The 14,316-nt window shown below is 47.7% G+C and overlaps 1 protein-coding gene across 2 annotated transcripts in view; it reads right to left on the minus strand.

Moving 5' to 3' along the window:
• KYAT1 (kynurenine aminotransferase 1) overlaps positions 1–14,284 on the minus strand; it is a 51,977-nt gene extending 37,693 nt beyond the window's left edge. The window contains exon 1 of one of the 2 annotated variants that reach the window (XM_049895598.1): positions 14,135–14,284. Coding sequence is in view for 1 of the 2 variants with exons in the window: in XM_049895597.1 (XP_049751554.1) it covers positions 13,898–13,984 (87 nt within the window). In the remaining variant the exon portion in view is untranslated. Of the gene's footprint in view, positions 1–13,897 lie in introns of both variants that reach the window. The other variant, XM_049895597.1, reaches the window with a different exon arrangement.
• Between the last annotated feature and the right edge of the window lie 32 nt (positions 14,285–14,316).

Below are 14,316 nucleotides of genomic sequence, written 5' to 3' on the forward strand. Positions count from 1 at the left end.
GTCCCCCATCAAGCCACTTCAGCTGTCTCCACCAAGCCCCACCCAAATTGAAGACTTATGAACAAAACAAAACAAACAACTGCTGTTGTTTTAAGTTACTCAAGTTTTAGGATGTTTGTTACAAAGCGATAGGTAACTGTAACAGGATGGATTCTTATGATTTCATAAACAGAGCCACTACACCAGCTCTGAATTCACATAAGAAAGAAGCTTCTATCTTGTTTAGGCTACTTTTATTTTGGTTCTCTGCTACCTGAGTTTTTAACCAATGCACCATCTCAGGGCCTTTGCACTTGCTGTTCCCTCTGCCTGGAATGGTCTTCTCCGGTGTATCTCCTTGGCTCACTTCCTACTTAACTCTGGTCTCTATTTACATACTTATCAGAAAAGCCTGCCTTGATCTCCCTACATAAGATACCACCTCTCACCTTCTATTTCCTTACCCTGTTTTATCTTTCTTTGTACCACCTGACATTATACCATCTATTTATTTGTTCAGTGCTATGTCCCTCACTAGAATACAAGGTACACAAACAAGGGCAGGGACTTGTCTGTCTTGTTCACTGAGGTAACTCAGGCACATAGCAGATGCTCATTAAGATTTTGTTGAAGGATTCCAACGTGCCAGCCTCTTCGTGCCTTGACTCCTTTTTGCTTCCTCTGGCGTTGATCGTTCCTTGGAACAGTGATTCACAACACTATGAGGCCCAACATCCCTTTTATATAACAAATATTGTAATGGCTTCTTTACTATTCTGAAATAAATTAAATAGACGATATAACCTAGGTATTCACATAATTTCAAAACTATCAGTAGAATGCTTTAACTTTATTATAAAGTAGAAGTAAAATAAAAAATGATAACGTGTACTTCTGGGACGTAAATACTCATGCTTGACCACACTAGAAGATTCCATGAAATAGAAAGCTGCTTGTACCCAAGAAGTTCAGATTTAACTGAAGAAAATACTCAACAGAATATTGTTGATACATTCTTTTTTTATATTTGACCATTAAAAATAAAGGCTAATAAATACATTCATATATACAAACACAGAAGGACCCTAGGTGCAACATCAACTAATGCAAATTGTCACAGGCGTGTTGTCGTGGGGTTCAGTTAACCAAGTGGCACTGCTGATGGCCACATGTTCTCAAATGCTGGCCCACTCTAGGAGAGGTCCAAGAACACAAAATCCTTCCATTTAATATGGTAACCACGTGTCCTGGCGTATACTAAACCACACAGAAAAGCTGACATACTAAATGCAGTGAGGTGCCGGCTCAGGCAGCAATTACAGGTTTTCATCTCTATAACTGCTCAGTGGGGTGTCTGAAAGTTATAAGGGACCCTAGGTACCTCTTTGTTGATGTAGGATTGCCTGCATCACAGCATTCCAGCATCCCTGCCCCCATCACTAATGCCTGCCTGGCACCCTCCCACCATCACTTTGGCAACTAAAAGTGTCCCTTTCCCCAAATGCCCTTCCCCATCCCACCCACCCCTGCCATGACCCTGTCTGGGGCCACTTGATGACTGAGGAGTCCCTAGGTGGCTCAAGTGGTTAAGTGCTGGACTACTAACCAAAAGGTTGGTGGTTTAAACCTATTCAGAGACATCTTGGAAGTTAGGCCCGGCAATCTGCTTCCAAAAGGCCACAGCCTTGAAAACCCTATGGGGTGCAGTTCTACTGTGCAACACATGGGGTCGCCATTCAGCAACTAACAACGACCTGCTCTCTGACCTTCATCCTCAGCAAGGCTCTCACTTCCTCCCCTCACTCCCTCCCCCTCAGGACAATGGACCCTTTGCATTGTTCATCACCACCTCCTTGCCCTTCTGGTCCTCATATGCCTCTTACCCAGGCCAGAGTCCTATCATTTCTGTCCAGGCTACCCCCAGTCACCAGGTCTCAGTTGGAAACCTCCCTCAGCAGAGCAGGTTCATGTGGGCCTCTCAGATCCTGCCTGGTTCAGCACTGTATCCCCACCATCTAGCACAGTGCCTGGAACTTAGGTGCACAATAAATATTTGCTCACTAACTAACCGATTGGGTTCCCCCAGCTCCAGGTTAGAAGCAAAAACCCAAAACCCTGGGAAGGAAGAGGGGAGGGGACAGCTCTGCCCTGATACCTCCCTCTCCCCTCCCAGGCCTACATGAGAGTACAGGGGGCTGGTTCTGAGTTTCTCCCCAGTGCTCCCACCCCCCACAAATCACTGCATGTCTTCCACAGAGGAGCAAGGGCTGAGCTTCCCCATCCCTTCCCCTACAGCGGGGTAGGAAGAGCAAGGTGATAGGGTCGATGGGGGAGGACAAACCATTTTTTAACAAGAACAATGGTTGATGGTTTAGTGGCTGAAGGAGAGGGAAGGACAGGCTGGGGGCATGTGAGAGGCGGGGAGCGCAGGTGTGGAGACTGGCATAGGACAGCCACTGAGGGTCTGGTCACCTGTGCACTCTGGCGCTCCCCTCAGCCTGATCTCGGGGATTCCTGGACCCAGTTCCTTCCAAATATTCTCTCTCAATCCAGCCTGTTCCTCAAATGTCTTTCAAAGCACCTCAGAGCACTGAAAATTAGCTTTGTCCAAAGGTGGGCGCTTCCTCTATCTGTCCTTCCTTCAATCAACAGCTTCTCCTGGAGCATCTTCTCTGGCCAAGCCCTAGAGCAGGACCAGGCCCAAAAGGACTCACCACACAGACGCACAAAGGGGCAACAGTCACCACATGACCACTGTCACTTTCATTCATTCCTGACAAGTGCGAAGATGGGCACTAGAAGGCGCTCTAGAGCACTTGCCCCTACAAAGGGGGTCAGGGAGGTTTCTCCAAAGAAGTGGCTTCAAGCTGAGAGTCCCCGGGAGGGAAAAAAGAAAAGTGTACCAGGCAGAGAGAACAGCATGTGCAGAGGCCTGGAAGTGGAAGAGTGCTGGGCGGATTCCAGGAGCTGAGAAAACAGTTTGGCCAGACTGTACCCTCTAATTTCTCAGAATGGAGAGTCACTTCCCAGGAAGTCCTATGGGAAGCACTCCCTGATCCCTGTGGCAAAGAGCCAGTGCTTTGGGGTAACAAAAGGTAGCCCAGGAGGACATCCCATGGTGTGTCATGTCAGGGGGAGGGAGTCTGGGTACTTCAGCCTCAGAGTACTCAGCTAAGGGGGAGAGAGGCCCAAAGCCAGGTCCTAGCAAAGCACCTGGTCATAGTAGATGCTCTGTGCCACTATGTTTTAGGGGATCCAACTGTCCTGCTTGCCTGAGACTAAGGGGTTTCTGAGGAGGTGGTACTTTCACAGGACAGTCCCAGGCAAACCAGGAAAATTGGTTCCCCTAGGTTGGTTAACGGAGGGTTGGCTGCTCCTGTCATGGACCCGATATCCTGCTGATTCCTCCAGGGCATCACCCTACAGGAACCTCACTCTGCTGTCTGCTGACCACCGGGTTCAAAATCTGCAGACCCCTGGTGGGTTGATTGTCTCTCTGCCGTCCTCACCCACATCAGACTACATGACATCAGTTCCGTGCTTTCTCCTGAAGTGACTACACCTCCTTGACCCTGTATCAGGCCTTCCTCATCTCACTGGGTAACAGCAGTTGTTATTGTTAGGTGCCATCGAGTCAATTCTGACTCATAGTGACCCTATAGGACAGAGTAGAACTGCTCCACAGGGTTTCCAAGGAATGGCTTCTGAACGGCTGACCTTTTGGTAAGCAGCCGAGCTCCTAGCCACTATGCCACCAGGGCTCCATAACAGCGGTGGGAACACCAGCAGCACAATCAGCTCTGATTTACTGCGTACTCACTGCCTCCACAGAGGAGCAAGGGCTGAGCTTCCCAAGGCAGGAGGGCCTTGGCCTGACCCACTCTCCTTTCCTGCAGACATTTCGGGTTTCCTTCTGCATACTTCCCTTGGCCCACAGCTGTTCCCACACAGGGCCCACTGCACTAAGGACTATACACAAATATGCCACTGGATCCTTTCAACAGCCTTACTATAAAGCAGGTGCTATCCTTGCCCCATTACAAGGTGACATAATAATAATGATGAAATAATGTACTAATGATAAAACAACAACTAACATTTACACTGAGCTCCTGGGGGTCAGGGGATGGCTTACAGCCTTCTGTTTCAGTGGGGGCCAGCCTGGCACTGGGCAGGAACTGGAGCCTGTGGTTCTCCTTCCTCAGCACTCACCCCCCTGGGCCCTGCCAGTGTTTGGGAAATGTGGTGCCTTGGGGCTAGAGATGGCCTGATGGGTGTCCAAAACTTCCTGTCCTGTGGCGGATGAGGAGAGCTGGACGGTACCTGTGCTGGACAAGGATAGAGGCCAACCAGCCTTGAAGCCTCAGGGCCAGGGCTGGAAGCCAGGAGCGGCTTTCACTGTGGGGATTAGCAGGGCAGGGGTGGTGTGTGAGGCGCACAGGGGTGTGTGTCCCCAGGCAGATCTGTGGCATAAGAGTGTGCATTACACTGTGTGCTCTGAGGGCTCTGTACTGCTACTGTCATATCCTTGGTGCTCACCTAGGGCCAGGCCCCAAGGAGATCCTCAGGGAGGAAGGGGGAAGACTAGAACACTGGCTTTAACCTTGTTGACACAAGGAGACCTTGGCTGTGTGATCTGGGGCGAGTGACCTCAACTCTCAGTTCCCTACCTATAAAATAGATGCAAATAAGATAACTCATAGAAAGCACTTTGCATGGTGCCTGGCACACAGCAAGCATCCGGTAAATGATAGCTGTCATTAACAGAGTATGTACTTTATGACTATTTATCGAATTAATGTAATATGGTGTGTGGGGCTAGATGTGTGAATTCATACATGCATGTGGGCAGAGCCGACCTCACCAGGTGTAGGAGGCACAGTGCTCAGGGCCTACGATACCATTAGGGGACAATGAAAATGTTTCAATTTTAATTTGTTTTAAAAGAAGAAAAAAGAGAATGTAATAACGATGAATGTATAATAGTCAATCCAGGCTGTATGATATTTGTCTTTATACCAACACTGTTATATAATCTTGTTTTTAATGGAGAAGAGGCCTGCAAAAGTCACAATGTTTCCCTGCACATGGGTAAATTTGTGTGTTGTGTGCCTGACTTCATGACATAAGTGTGTGCATACCTCTGCGTCTGTGAGCAGATGGGTGCAGTTGGGGAAGTTTCTAGGAACTTGAAGGGAGGGAGAAGACATGGGGGGTCAGAGCCAAGGATAGGAAAGGCAAAGGTGGCCACATGGGCTGTCTTCATCCAGGAACATAGGTAGGTGTCAGGGCCCCAGTAACCAACCCAGTGCCGTTGAGTGTCCAGGAGATCCCCTGAAAGGCTTGTTGTTCCGGCATCTGCCAGCAGGGGACGCACAGGACCAACTGTGTCTGGATTTGGGCAAGTGGACCCTGGAGTTTCCTACATTTGGGCATAGAGCAACTTTCACAGGGAAAGGGCTAGTCCAGGCCCACTGTGAGGCAGAACTACTGTCTTCCTAGTCCAGGGCCCTCTCGCTGACCTAGGGCCCACCTAGGGGGCCTCTCCCAGGCCACATCTGTCTCCAACTCCCTATGCTTCAAGTCTCACCTTCCAGGAAGCAGGCCTTCTCTAGCCAGCCTCTCTACAGTCCCCCACATCTACCCTAAGGGTAATGACAATGACCTTTTATTCACTGCAACTTTCTCTGTGCCAGGCACCCTGTGCATTTTATAGGTCTCATTGCTTTTAATCCTAGGTGAAAGGTTTCATTGAGAGGCCAAGTCACATGCAAAGTAACAGCTAGCAAGTGGCATAGCTGGGATTTGAACTCAGAACTCTGACTCCAAAGCCTGTACTCACTGCCACTGTGGACAAGGGGAGGCCCTAAGAGGTGACATGATGGCCTCTTGGGCCAGCGACTCCTATTTCCGGAAAGAGTCAAAGAATTTGGTTCAGCCACTCATATTTTATGGATAGGGATACCAAGGGCCAGGAGGGAAACTGAACAGCCCAGTTTCCTATCAGACAAGGCCACTTAAATTCCAGTGCTGATATTTTTCTTATCCTAGCAGGCTGACAGGTCATTACATGCCTGGCACAGAGTAGGTGTTCAATATACTTTTGTAGAATGAGAGAATGAATGTCCATCTCTCCCACCAGACTGTGAGCTCTGTTAGAACAAGGACTCTCTTCCGTTCATCTTTTTATCACCACTGACTAGCACAGGACCTGATACATAGTAGGAGCACACCTCTTCAATGTGTCAGCAAATATTTACTGAACCTCTATTTTGAGTTATGCCCTATGTTAGCCACCAGGTTTAAAAGGGTGAATAGGATACTTTCCTCTCCTTTAAGGAGCTCACGATCTAATGAAGGAAATAAACAAGTAACCCGGCCATTTTAATACAATGTTAGCCTTAAAATACAAAGGATTCTTACAAATCAACAACAAAAAAACCAACATCTCAACAGAGGGGAAAAGAAAAAAAAAAAAAAAAGGCAAAAGATATAAATAGGCCATTCACAGAAAAAGGAAATAATCAGTAAAAAAATGAAAAGATGCTGAACCTTAATCACAAAGAAATGCAAACTAAAATGAAACATCATTTTTGCCTCTCAGACGGGCAAAGAATAAAAAGATTGAGATCTGCCAAACTGATACCATAATGCACTAATAGGTCATAATCTCTGATTTGAAAAACACTGGGTTAGAGTGTTCATTGGTATAACATTTGCAGGGCAATTAATAACACATTACTCTTTGACCCATACTTTCTCTCCTGATGAGACAGCACATTCCTTCCCTCCACTCTCTATTTTCGTGTCCATTTGGTCAGCTTCTGACCTCCGTACCTAATCATCTCCCCTCCAGACAGGACCTGCCCACAGTTTCATGTGTCTACTTGATCCAAGGAGCTCACTCTTCACCAGTATCATTTTCTGTCCCATGGTCCAGTCCAATCCCTGTCCGAAGAGTTGGCTTTGGGAATGGTTTCTGTCTTGGGCTAGCAGAAGGTCTGAGGACCATGATCTCTGGGGTCCTTCTAGCCGAGAGTTTCTTTAATGTGAAATTTTTTGCAGGTGTCACTTCCTCTGGGACATCCTCTTCCTTTTCATCACAACCACTTTCCTCATTTAATGTGCTCATAAGTTCACATCTTTGGCTAAGTTTCTCTGGCTGCGTAACTACAAAAAAAAAAAAAACCAAACCTGTTGCCATCAAGTCAATTCTGACTCATGGTGAACCTATAGGACACAGTAGAACTGCCTCAAAGAGTTTCCAGGGAGTGCGTGGTGGATTTAAACTGCCGACCTTTTAATTAGCAGCCATAGCACTTAACCACTATACCACCAGGGTTTCCTGCATAACTACAGTCTCTCAAACAGCAGTGGTGTCAACATTCTCAAGATCAGCTGTTTCCTCCATTACTCCCAGTCTATCGCTTGTCATTTCTTTGCTGCACTCTCATTTTTGTTGGCCAATTCCCTCTTTGTTCTTTTTTTTAAATAAACTTTTTATTTTGAAATAATTTTAGAGCTACAGAAAAGTTGCAAAGATTAGTACAGAGAATTTCCATACAGTCCTCACCCAGCTTCCTCCATTGTGAACACTGGGACATTTTGTCAAAACTAAGAGGTCAACACTGGTATACTATTCTTACCTTAACTCCAGACTTGGTAAGGATTTCACCAGTTTCTCCATTAATGTTCCCTTTTGGTTCCAGAATTCAACCCAGGGTACCACACTGCATTTAGTTACCATGTCACCCCCATCTCCGCTCTGCAACAGCTTCCCAGTCTTCCCTTTTTTTTTTCATGACCTTAACATTCTTGAGGAGTACTGGCCAGGTATCTGTAGAATGTCCCCCATGCTGAGATTTTCTCATGATTAGACTGGGGTTAAGGGTTTTTGGAAAGAATACCACAGAGATGAAGTGCCCTTCTCATCACATCCTTGGGGGTACATGACGTCAACATGACACCACCGGTGTGGTTATCTTGCCTCATGTAGTGTTTGCCAGGTTTCTCCACTGTAAACTTACTATCTTCCCCTTTCTCTAGTCTTTGGAAGTGAGTGCTAGTTCCTTCTTTCAATCACTTTTTTTTTCTTTTATTATGATTCGGATAAAAGTTTACACAGCAAATTATTTTCTCATTAAACAGTTACTACACAAAGCATCTTGTGACATTGGTTGCAACCCCTCGATGTGTCAACACATCTTCTCTACTCCAACACTTTCCTTCTCCACCCCGAGTTTCTCTGTTTCCATTCATCCAGTTTTCCTGTCCCTTTCTGCCTTCTCGTTTTTGCTTTTGGGCTGGTGTGCCCATTAGTCTGATTGAACTATGAAGCACGTCCCTCACATGTGTTACTGTTGGCTCTATAGACCTGTCTAATCTTTGGCTGAAAGGTGAACCTAAGGAATGACTTTAGTATTGAGTTAAAAGGGTATCCAGGGGCCATACTCTTGAGGTTTCTCCAGTCTCTGTCAGACCAGCAAGCCTGGTCTTTGTGTGTGTGTGTGTGTGTGTGAATATGAATTTTGTTTTATATTTTCCCCTGCTCTGTCCAGGACCCACTATTATGATCCCTGTCAGAGCAGTCGGTGGTGGTAACCAGGCACCATCTAGTTGTTCTAAGGCTCAGTCCGGTAGAGGTTGCAGTAGTTGTGGTTCTTTAGTCTTTGGACTAATCTTTCCCTTGTGTCTTTGGGCTTCTTCATTCTCCTTTGCTCCAGCCAGGATGGGACCAGCAGATGTATCTTAGATGGCCACTTCAGGCTTTTAAGCCCCCAGTCGCTACTCTCCACAGTCAGATGTAGAATGTTTTCTTTATATACTGTGTTATGCCAGTTGAGCTAGATGTCCCCCAAGGCCATGGCCCCCAGCCTTCAGCTCAATAGCTTGGTCTCTCAGGGCGCTTGGATGTATCTATGAAGCTTCTATGACTTTGTGTTAACTTCTCCAGTACTGTGTACTGTCTTACCCTCCACCAAAGTTACCAGTTATCTACTATCTACTGTTTTTACCTCCCCACCCCTAATTATCCATTTTTGTCCATGAGAATGTTTTAAGGGACACCACCAAATCATTAACAGTGACTTTCTCTGGGATTGGGGTTAGGAACTTTTTTGTAGTGTCTTTACCTGGTTTTGGTATCAGGGTTATGCTAGCTTCATAGAATGAGTTTGGGACTATTCCATCCTTTTCTATGCTCTGAAATACCTTCAGTAGTAGTGGTGTTAACTCTTTTCTGAAAGTTTCATAGAATTCTCCAGTGAAGCCATTGGTGGCGGTGAAGAGGTGGGGTTGGGGACTTTTACTTATAAACCTCTACACAGTTTGACTTTTTTTTGTGAGCCTGTGATGTGTTGGCTCTGGAATCAGACAGACCTAGAACTGAAGCCAGTCACTAGCTGCGTGACTTCTGACAAATTATTAAACCTTTCTGAACCTCACTTCTGAAATGAGGCTAATGATCATACTTGCCTTAGAGAGCCGTAGCAAGAAATAAATGAGATAACACATGAAAATCACTTAGCATGGTTGCCTGGTAAAGAGCCAGTGTTCAATAGATATTATTATTACTATTATTATTTAAAGATAAATTAGTGGGAAACTGCAATGCAGGCAGCTCAGGCAGCGTGGAGTGTGGAGGAGGCCCCAGTCCCGCTGGGGGAGAGGGAGCAGAAATGGACCTGATGGCCTTTCGCACACCTTCCAGCCCAGCTTCCCAGGCATCTAAGAACTCAGGTCTCTTTGCTCCTAGGCTAGGGGCTGGTGGTCAGTGGTCACACCCTCCCCATGTCCCAAGCACACGCCTCTATCAGCTCACCGAGGAAGGTGGCCACATCCCTGGCCAGAAGGCACTGTGACCATGACCAGCAGGTAGATGACCCCTGGACACCTGGAAAGCCTCAGTGACGATACTCACTGACCAATATTCTGGTGGCTGATGTCAGCTACATCCCCTGTTGGACTGGCCTTACCAAGTTGTCTGTGTTGATATCATATAAAGTCCAAAGCCTTCCTAGCCTGGCCTTTGGAGCCAGCCTGAATCCAGGCACTATGTCCTCCTTGCTCCCTCCTCTCCCGAACATACAAACTCTTTGCTTTTGAGTAGACTCTGCCCACCTTTGCTCAAGCTGTGCCCCTCCAATACGATTCAGGTGGCAGTGCCTAGCCCCAGGTCTGCCCCCTCTCTGAAGCCTTCCGAGTCCACCCAGATGAATCCTGATTTTTTTTTTTTAATCTAAAAAAACAGTCTGTATAAGACAAGTGTTTGGTGAAAACTTGTCGAGTTTACCCCGCCTATCTGGGGAGATCTAACAAGCACACTGACTTATACGCACTTCCCCTTGGCTTGGGAATTGACGAAGGAAAGGGAAACCATCTTCTGTGGCCCAGACTGCAGCAGCCCAGGCCAGAGTGGTTGGAGGAGGACCTCAAGTGGGACACACGGCAGGTAGCTCAGCCCTTGCTGGCACAGGATCCAGCTCCAAAATAAAAATCTCCCCCCCAAGGGCAGTTTTACATATGGAGAAACATATATATACATACCTTTTGGTGGTCGGTAGGAACTTTAGAGAGGGTCACTTCAGTTTTACAGATGGAAAACTCAGCTTAGAGCAGGGAAATGACTTACCCAAAGCAGAGTCCAGGACAAGCACAGGAGGCTCCTAACTGTGAGCCCAGAGTGTGCTCCGCTCTCCAAAATGAGAAAGTGAGGTGAGCATTTTGGAAATTTTCCAGTGCCATGTGGGGCATGGCCCGCCCATTAGGGCAAAAGTGCAGGTGACTCCTCTCCTGCTGCGGCTAGAGTGACTTTGGCCAGCTGGATTAGTCATGCCCATGCCTGGTTAGCCAGGTGTCCTGGCATATCAGTAACCTAGGAACCCTGGTAAGTGTAGACAGACGGAAAGACAGGAGACGCCTCATGTCTCATGGTCTGAGACCAAACCAAAACCCACTGCTATTGATTCTAACTCAGAGCAACCCTTTAAGACAGGGTAGAACTGTCACATAGGGTTTCTAACGAGCAGCTGGTGGATTCAAACTGCCAACCTTTTGGTTAGTGGCCAAACGCTTAACCACTGTGCCACCGGCCCCCTTTTTTACATGGGGCAGAGTTTCTGTGTCAGCAAAGGCTGCGCTCTGGAGGCAGAATGAAAAGAGGACAGGGGTAGATAGGGGGTGTGAAGAGCTTCCTCATTGCTATTAACTTTCGTTGTGTTCCTTTGTCGCCCCCACCTGGATTATCAAATCAGGAAGCCTTACCCTTGGAAGGAAACCCTGGTGGCGCAGTGGTTAAGTGCTACGGCTGCTAACCAAGGGGTCAGCAGTTTGAATCCGCCAGGCGCTCCTTGGAAACTCTATGGGGCAGTTCTACTCTGTCCTATAGCGTCGCTATAAGTCGGAATCGACTCAACGGCACTGGGTTTTGCTTCGTACCCTTGGAAGGTTAAGTGTGGAGTTGAGAGTGGGAAGCCACAGATGTTGACATGTTAGCACCTAATAGAGGCATTCTCCAGGAATAAAGAATGATTTGTTAAGAAGCCAATCTGAACATTTCTAACCTGCACGTTCCCTGATCATGTCAGCTACCCTCAGCTCCTTAACGCAGGCCCCGAGGCAAAGCCTGTGGTATGAGCCCACCTCTGAGTCTCCAGGCTCATCATTTGTTCTTTGAGACGTCCTACTCGTCTTTCAGTCACAGATTAAAAATCACCCCTTTTGACATCTAAGTCAATTGGCATAATAAAATCTATTAACAAAACATTCTGCATCCCATTTTGAAGAGTGGCATCTGGGGTCTTAAACGCTAGCAAGTAGCCATCTAAGATGCATCAATTGGTCTCAACCCACCTGGATCACAGGAGAATGAAGAATACCAAGGACACAAGGTGATTACAAGCCCAAGTGACAGAAAGGGCCACATGAACCAGAGACTACATCATCCTGAGACCAGAAGAACTAGATGGTGCCTGGCTACAATCGATGACTGCCCTGACAGGGAGCGCAACAGAGAACCCCTGAGGGAGCAGAACAGTGGGATGCAGGCCCCAAATTCTCATAAAAAGACCAGACTTAAGGGTCTGACTGAGACTGGAAGGACCCCGGTGGTCATGGCCCCCAGACCTTCTGTTGGCCCAGGACAGGAACCATTCCCAAAGCCAACTCTTCAGACATGGATTGGACTGGACAATGGGTTGGACAGGGATGCTGGTGAGGAGTGAGCTTCTTGGATCAGGTGGACACTTGAGACTATGTTGGCATCTCCTGCCTGGAGGCGAGATGAGAGGGTGGAGGGGGTTAGAAGCTAGCGAAAAGGACACAAAAAGAGAGAGTGGAGGGAGAAAGCAGACTGTTTCATTAGGGGGAGAGTAATTGAGAGTGTGTAGCAAGGTGTATATGGGTTTTTGTGTGAGAGACTGACTTGATTTGTAAACTTTCACTTAAAGCACAATAAACATTATTAAAAAAATAAAAAATCACCCCTTTTAAAAACCTTCCCTGACTCCACCCAGGCCGAGTCAGGTGTCCCTCTATGCTCCCAATGCTCCGAGCTTCCTCTGCCTATTACAACGCTCGTTAGAGATGCTAACTGCTGACTGTGTTGTCTTGCCCTCACTAGACCCCAAGGACAGGAACTGTGCATCTATCCAGTTCTCCAACCTCCAGCAGCTGACCCAGCACAGAGTAGGTCCTTAAAGTATTACTGCTGATGTTCCCAGGAAGCTGAGGGTGAGACTGAGGAACGCAACAACTTCTGTGGAGTGGGGGAATGAGGCCTTGTGGGACTCCTCTGGACAACTCTCTTAACCTCTCTGGGCCTCATGTACCCATCTGTAAAACGGGGGGGGGGGGGGCGGGGAGCGGCTAATATGCACGTAATGCAAGTAGTATGGAGATGGATGCGTGGGAGCATTCAGGGTCAGCTATTGTAGTTGGGAGCATTCAGGGTCAGCTATTGTAGTTGGGAGCATTCAGGGTCAGCTATTGTAGTTCGGGTTGTTAGTTTTACAGGTGGGGACATGGAGGCCCAAAGAGGGAAGTGCCAGGTCCAGTCTCAGGGCTGGAAAGGGGCAGACCTTGGACTCCAGCCCTGGCTTTGGCCTCCTCCAACATCGGCCTCTTTTCACTGTACACCGCAGGTTGTCTCCCCCTGACTGTTCCATTTGTTCAGTCAATAAACAGTTCCTGGATGCCTGCTGTGTGCTAAGCCCCAAGCTGGGTGTTGTATGAATGACAACAAATAAGTTTCTCAGTAGGGAGTGTGGGATAAGCTAGAATGTGAGCATTGGTGTGAAATCCTCTGGGCTCAAATTGCAGCTTCTCCACTTGCTGGCTATGAGATACTGCTAAGTTTCCTAACCTCTCTGAGCCTATTCCTCCTCTTAAAAAAAAAAAGTAAGACCTTCCAGAGAGATAAATGAGGTCTTGCACTGGCTGAACACTTGATAGATGAGCGTCTTTATTATCTTCATCATCACATTTTTTGAATAGAAAATTAACCAAGCACATGGCAGTAAGTTCCTCCCCCTTGCCCAGGTAGCCAGGATCCCGTTCTCCTCTCCAAGGCAACCACAGTTACCAACTTCTTGTGTGCACATTACCAGACACACACACATTATTTTACACAAACAGTAACACCGATCAACGCACGTTGTTCTTTCTACCCTTTCCTTTTTCCATCTAATGTATCTTGGAAGTTGTTCTACGTTAGTGCATATTGAACTTTTTTCTCTTCAGCGGCTGCGCAACATTGCATCGTATGGATGAACCATAAATATTTTTTAACTTCGTCACCGTTACTATTATCGGTCTGGGAACTATGAGGACCCGGGAATTAGCTGTAGAACTGGAGTCCGGAGACTGTTATAGCCCCTGTTCCGCCCCGGATTCGCTGAGTTAACTTGGGCTTCATTCTCACCATCGTACGATCGCGGGAAGGGGAACGTGGTGCAAAGATGACCAGCCTGGCTGGTTCCCAGCGTCCGAGTGCGGTAGCGCGAGCCATTTATTCCAGCGAGCGGCGCACGGCTGGGTTCATCTCTCAGCACAACCACTCCGCTATACGAGCGGCAGACAACCCGGCACAATCAAGCTCGGTACCGTTACCAAGCCCTTCCAGCCTCGGCGCCTCAACCGTCAGGCACCAGTTACTCACCCCCGCCGCAGCCTCTTCACTGCTTGTCCCCTAGCGCATCCCAGAGGTTACAGTCGTCCCTGTCCCTTTAAGGGGGCTGAATCCGGGTTTCGCTACTTCCGCCCCGAAGCAACATGGCGCCTGCGGGCGATGACTGGGGATGAAGACGCGAGGAGCGGTCCTCCACAAAGATGGCGATGCCC

The sequence above is a fragment of the Elephas maximus genome, chromosome 9, assembly GCF_024166365.1.
Source record: "Elephas maximus indicus isolate mEleMax1 chromosome 9, mEleMax1 primary haplotype, whole genome shotgun sequence".
NCBI lineage: Eukaryota > Metazoa > Chordata > Mammalia > Proboscidea > Elephantidae > Elephas > Elephas maximus.